The 6,361-nt window shown below is 42.1% G+C and overlaps 1 protein-coding gene across 1 annotated transcript; it reads right to left on the bottom strand.

The window, feature by feature from the left end:
* Nucleotides 1–351: 351 nt before the first annotated feature.
* On the bottom strand, nucleotides 352–5,547 carry hoxc1a (homeobox C1a). The gene is made up of 2 exons (XM_026155166.1): nucleotides 4,676–5,547; nucleotides 352–1,101 (listed from the first exon to the last, which is right to left on the bottom strand). The coding sequence occupies exons 1-2, from the start codon at nucleotides 5,190–5,192 to the stop codon at nucleotides 731–733; spliced, it is 888 nt and encodes a 295-aa protein (XP_026010951.1). The 5' UTR covers nucleotides 5,193–5,547; the 3' UTR covers nucleotides 352–730.
* Between the last annotated feature and the right edge of the window lie 814 nt (nucleotides 5,548–6,361).

Raw genomic sequence — 6,361 nt, 5'->3', positions numbered from 1 at the left:
AGCGAAGCTAAATTAGCTTGATAAATATTTGGTAACATAACGCGTGGGCTCTGCCTACAACAGGTGTATCTCCTCCTGTCCTCAAATGTGAGCCGTCAGAAGCAAACAGCTTAAACAGAAACAATTCCACATAATTGTGGACTTTAATTTGTCTGAGACGGCAGCTATGGCATAATGTGAATAAATGCTGTAAAAATATCAGAATAAATAATAATCATAAATAGATCTTCAATAAATAGAAATAATACATTTTACATAGAAACTGGGAAGCACGAGTTAAAATGTGTTCAAGTTTGCCGAATAAATTGTCCAAAAAAAAAAGTAAAAAACAAAAACAAAAAAAAGAAACACAAAAAACACAAAAAGAAAATACGCAAATGGACTTCCACAGTTTCTATGGGCAATTAATATGAGTTTGTATCTTCGTTTACATTGTGTAGATAGGAGCGCAATGGGATGAGTTGAATTTTAATATTCAAATCAGAGCACCAGTCTGAAGCCGGAGAGAATGACAAATCGTCTGGGCCCGTTCTTGCATGAAGAAACTTGCCTTTGCGCTTCTTGCGTTAAGCATCCATCGTTGTAAGCAAATAAAGGTGAAGCCTGATTGAAAACGATGCAAACGCCAATCAAAACATTTGCAGACTTGCCGTGTAACGCACGATGCAGTTCAGGAGTTCAGGGGCAGGTGTTTGTTTGTTTGTTTTGATTTTTTTTTTTTTTTTTTTTGCTAGGTCGGTCCGTGGAAGGGGCAGGTGTCCAAAGTGTCGGCGTGTGAGTGCGGAGCCGCGGGCCTTGGGTCGGAGAGTAGCCCGTCTCTCTGTAATTTCTTCTCCTTCATGCGTCTGTTCTGAAACCAAACTTTCACCTGGGTCTCGCTAAGCTGCAGGGCGCCGGCGACCTCCACCCGCCTGGCCCGCGTCAGGTACTTGTTGAAGTGAAACTCCTTCTCCAGCTCGGTCAGCTGCTTGGTGCTGTAACTGATCCTCGGGGCTCCGTTCATCGTGGGATGGCCGTCCGCGCAGATGCTGCGATTTCCAGCCTCCACCACACCGAGGCCCGAGTCAACAATACTGAACCCACAGGTCATGCGCGTCCTGACTGGGGAGAGAGAGAGGACATGAAAACCTTCTTTAGCAAGATCAATGAGGCTACTAACAAAAGAAGCACAAAACCTTTCTGAATTAAATTATCCACGCCCATATCCTCGATTTAAGCTGAACCCCAAAGCTGAAAACGTGAAAGGTTCAGTTTGTTCGGCTATACGTGAAGTCATAACTTTCTGTTTCCAGAAAAAAATAAATTCAGTGTTTACTGAATAAATGATATGCAGTCCAATCTCAGTGATAATGGAGAATAAATAAATAATCGTTATTATATTTTTTTACTTAAAGAGTAGTTCAGTATTGAAGCATTCACCGGGGATAAAATGATATAAAACTCATTTACAGGAATTGGCTCTGTGCCAGTCTAATGATTTAAAGTGTCCCCTGTATAATGAAGATGTTTCATCAGAGGTATCAGCTTTACCAAAAAGCCTATAGGCAGGGTGCAAAATCCTGAACTGCTGTAAAGCAGAGAGGCTTGAAATGTTGTGCTATCTACATGGGACATAACAACAGAAAGACCTGTGCAGCACATTGCAGTCCACAAGCTCACAGCTTGGAAATCAGATTTAAAGTGAAACTTCTGAGTGTGAGTTTGGATGTTTTGCAGTATTACTGGGCAGTATTATATTTTAAAAGCGTGTTCATCAAAACATTCAGCGAGTTCATTAAAAACCGTATAGAAAATAATATATGCCGTATATTCTGATATAAAGCAGTCAGATGTTTGGCGATTCAACACAACTTTGTAGCATTTACAGTCCATTAACTGTATTCATCGGAATCATTAATTATTTGCCTTCGGGTCTTTCTGTGTCAATGACAGTTTAACAGTTTACAAATCCTTTCGAACGCTGCATTAATGACAAATGTCTCCATTTTTGTCCTCTGAGGTTTCTGGGTTACACATTAAAGTATCATCTGTGCTACTTATGTGCAATGAATGACAGGAAGTGCAGCTATATCTGGATTTTTCATTGCTGACATTGTGGGTAGTCGTCAGTGTGTCTTTGCCTCTGAGAAAATGGGCTGCTGCTTCTGCATAATGGAGTCAGTGTGCCAGGTGTAGAGCAATGCCTCCCACCACAATTCATAGAGAGGAAGGTTAACAGGCCTCCAGCCACTTGGAAAAGCATAGCAGATGGAAAGGTCAGTTATAGGATAAATGTCAACATCTGTGTTTTAAGAAAATGAATGCGAAGGTGACCAAGCCTGAGAATTTGAGGCCAGTGAATATGAAGAACCAATGCAGAGAAACTGTACGTAATTAAGAACTTGAGCTTTGTGGAGTGCAAATCACATGCACATTCTGATTAATGGCTCCAAAGATAATAGAATTGATGCCGGCCAGAGGGCATAAAAGAATCAAACTAAATATTTGAGGAATGACTTGCATGCTTAAAAATAGCCAGCCAGCAAAGGGAATGGAAGGGCCTTCCAAGCCAAGGAGAGGGAAGAAGAAAAGGGATAGATCAATACACATTGCCTCAGTCATCTGGGCATCCAGCCCACAGTAATTCAGGTGCTGTCAAAGCATAATTGAAGAATGACGCACTGGGAGTATATACACTGAGCCAGGAGATCAGGTTACAGCAGGTCTATGGAGGCCTTTCAACATGGAAGAATACGCAATACTTTTTTTTTTTTTTTTTGGGGGGGGGGGGGGTTGCAAAACCAATACAACCTCCAGAGGAAAGCATACTTTCACTAATGACTCTTTTACAAGTTACACAGTAGTCCTAATGAGTTACTCCTACAGATGATCTCCTTCAGAGAGAAACAGAAAGAGGTTACAGAGATACAAACAATACTGGCAGGAAATGTCTTTTTGCGTGGGTGGGTGTGAGCAAATGGTTTTCCCAAGCACATGGATTTGGATCATGTGAGTGTGTCTCTAATGTGTTTGATGGATAAAATGACTTTGAGATCAATCAGCAGTGTGCCTGCCACCTTCTACCTTCCTCGCTTTGGCAATATATCCGGTCTAAAGAACATGAACTGTAGGTTTTTCTATTTGTTTGTTGGTTTGTTTGTTTCTTACACCATTTCATTTTTTATAATAAATCAGCTGTGTTTATGCCACATTTCTGTTTCTGTCACAGCGACATCTTTAAAAGAATCTGCAAATGCAGATCAGTAGCTAAGCCACTAATGTAACCAAGGATTTTTTTACTGTATTTTTTTAAAATGTAGTTGTTATTTCATTAGTTTAAGCTTGACCCATTGCCACACAGTTTTTTATTCTGCGACCGTCCGGTGGACTAATCTGAATATTGAGCAAACAGTTGGGTTCTACAGATTTTATGTTTGTTGAGTCACAAAATGATCAAAATTAAAATCAAATGTGATGTCTCTTCTTTTTTGAGAGCATACAAAGGTAGCAGAAAGATTATGACATCATTTTATGTTCAGATTGTTTGTTGCGTCCCTTAAAAGACAAGCTGGGCCCTTCTACCACAAATAGTTTTTTTGTTTGTTTCAGATTTGGTCACTGGATATTTGGGTCAGCAGCATTCTTACTGCAGACACAGACTATTAAAAAGAAAAGAAAGAAAAAACAATACTGGACCACCGCTGTTGTAAATCTTCCTCCATGTAAAATTTATGAAACCCAGCCCAAGTACAGTGGCCAGTCAATCAAGTGACATTATTGATCAAATGAAGGATCTACATAAGATACTATAACTCACATAAAATTGAGGATTGATGGGCATTTTTCACATTAGTATGCTCCTGATATATATTTTTTTAAAGTCTGGGATATGTATTCTTCTGTGGGCTCTCTGCCCAGAACTCATCAGTCAGTGAAATGGTGATCTGTGACAGCAATTATGTTAAAAAGGTGGACACATGTAAAGGTGCTGCAAACTGAAATCAATACACAAGGGCTTTCATTACAAACAGACAACTAATCAATACTCAGGGAGCACTTCAGCTTACAGGAGTAAGTTTTACTCAACTTCCTGTGAGCCTCGACAGGCAGTGGTCTGTTGCATTATTCAAAGTCTGCTGGTTAGTAAGGGCAAGGGTAAATAATTGATTGTTTTCTGGGTTGAATATACACTGAGGCTAAACAGGCTTCTCACTGTACTTCACCTTCTCCCTCTGTGCACAGTCTAAATCCGGCTTGCAACAGTAGGTGGAGCAAAAAATGTTAAATAACCTAACAGACATATTAACATGAAACCGTTAAGAAAATTGCACCCGACTCCTCATGAGCATATTCAAATGTGGCGTCGAGTAGGAACAGCTATAGCTGCCTTCGAAGCGTTTTGATTTGCTTTTTAAGGTGGGAGCATTTATCTTTGAAATTCATCTTTTGTTTGTTGGTGACGGAGGAAATCGTTCACTGTGACGCATCACACACGTCAGCCCCCCCCCCCTCCTTTTTTTTCTTTTCCTGCTCGAATAGAAAACTTCGATCAAACTTTCTCAACTATAAAGGGAAGTTATTTAAAAGCTAAAAACCGAACAAAACAAATTTACAAATTATCCCAAATTAAATTCGCGGTCATTTCACCCCTCCCTCTCTCGCTCAGTGTCCCTGCACACACACATAAAAAACTTACCCGCCCGGTGCTGACTCCTCTTTACTCTCATCCACTCAAAAGTTTTACTCCTTTCATCCGTATCAGCTCCTTTACAGTCCGGGCTCGTGGAGCTTCCCACGGTGATGTGAATCTCGGGGATATTGTGAGGGTAAATTTGAATTTCCTCCGTAAGTGACCCAAAGCGCTGTGGCTTCTCTTTATTTGACGCGCAGTATCCACGTCCTGGAGAGCCCTGCCCCTGCACCCTGCACCGCCAGGGGACACGGGACGAGTGGGGGCAGGCCAGTGTCGAGAATCCCTCCAGAGCCTCAAACCCTGGAGGAGGAGGGCTGTCCGAAGAGGTGCACAAAGTCAGACGCGGAGAATAAAATCCCGAGGCAACTTCCACCTCCACTTTCCCCTCCTCATCACGACCACCGAGTTCAGGATGAGACCTGCTGCCCAGGTCCTGGTTTATAACCTCTTTTGCTCGGCAGCAGCCCGTTAACAGAGGGCTATTCTCCCCTTCGGCCGTTAACTCTTGATAGGAAGTCATTATCACCTTTCCCCTGCATAATCATTGGACGGGCTTGCACTTCATGCCCGGCCTCTCATGCATGGTCAGGCGGCTGGACGACCGTGGGGACATTCCTCAGAGGAGAAACAGCAGTCCCTGATTGATGGAGATGACGTGCCCTCCCCTTCTCGGCCAATAGCTGGACATCTCTGTCATCAGGCTGGACAAAACTGATTAAGCCGAGCAAGCAAGTTGCGAGACTCGCTTAAGGTCAACATTTTTAATGGTGTCCGAGCACAACAAGCAGGCCCACAGAACAAAACTACAAACATCCTTAGAAAGCAGCAGGAAAGTCAATCATCATCACACTGAGGACCTCTGTGGGCCTCTCACCTTCAGACAGGTAGGACACGACGCCAAAAAACACAGTTTTTGTCCATTTAGACAAAGTCATATTCTTCCTCACTGGTTATTTTTCAAGATAACAATAAAAAAACTTTTTGTCCAAAGTCGAATTAGCATAATATAAGTCTACACTGATGTAGTTAATGGATTATGTAAATTTTTCAAGGCTTCTTGAAAAACCCAGGGCCCTCTTTAGCAAAGGGCTTAGGTCATGTGAAAGACACACTTGACGGGTTCAGAGGTCGTGACAGCTGGTATTTAGAAGTTCAGTGGCAGCAGATTTGTAATTAGTCTCGAACAAATACAAAAAATGGCTCCGCGTGAAGATCAAGAAGCTGTAAGTGGGAGAGAGGACGTGTCCAGCTCAAGTTTGACGTGCTCCTCAGCTGGGTTAGCAGCTGCTTTTACGACTGTACTTTTATCGTGTTTAACCGGAAATGAACTGCTGTGGGACAATTTTCGCGCATGTGTAAACAGGGTTACATGGCTGAAAGTTGAAAGAGTGACAGAAAATATATTTAGATATTAAGAAGCGCAAAAAGCTGCTGGGTCTGCACCGCCCTAAAAGGCATTTGGTGCAAAAGCAGATCTACAGGCGCACAGCTACAGCAGCTCACAGATCAAGGAGCTCCACAGTGCAGCTGTTTGGGGGTTTTTTGTTTTCATTTATATATTTATTTATGCATTTATTTCTGGTGACCTACTTTCAAATTCACGCATCACTGTGACACTCAGCTTGGCCGCATACATTTAAAACCATGGGAATTAATAGAGCTGATAATGCCCTGATGCGCCAGTGCTAA

The sequence above is a fragment of the Astatotilapia calliptera genome, chromosome 20 (genome assembly GCF_900246225.1).
Source record: "Astatotilapia calliptera chromosome 20, fAstCal1.2, whole genome shotgun sequence".
Taxonomy (NCBI): domain Eukaryota; kingdom Metazoa; phylum Chordata; class Actinopteri; order Cichliformes; family Cichlidae; genus Astatotilapia; species Astatotilapia calliptera.
The sequence above is the reverse complement of the archived record's forward strand: the minus strand, read 5'-3'. Positions and strand labels throughout refer to the sequence as shown.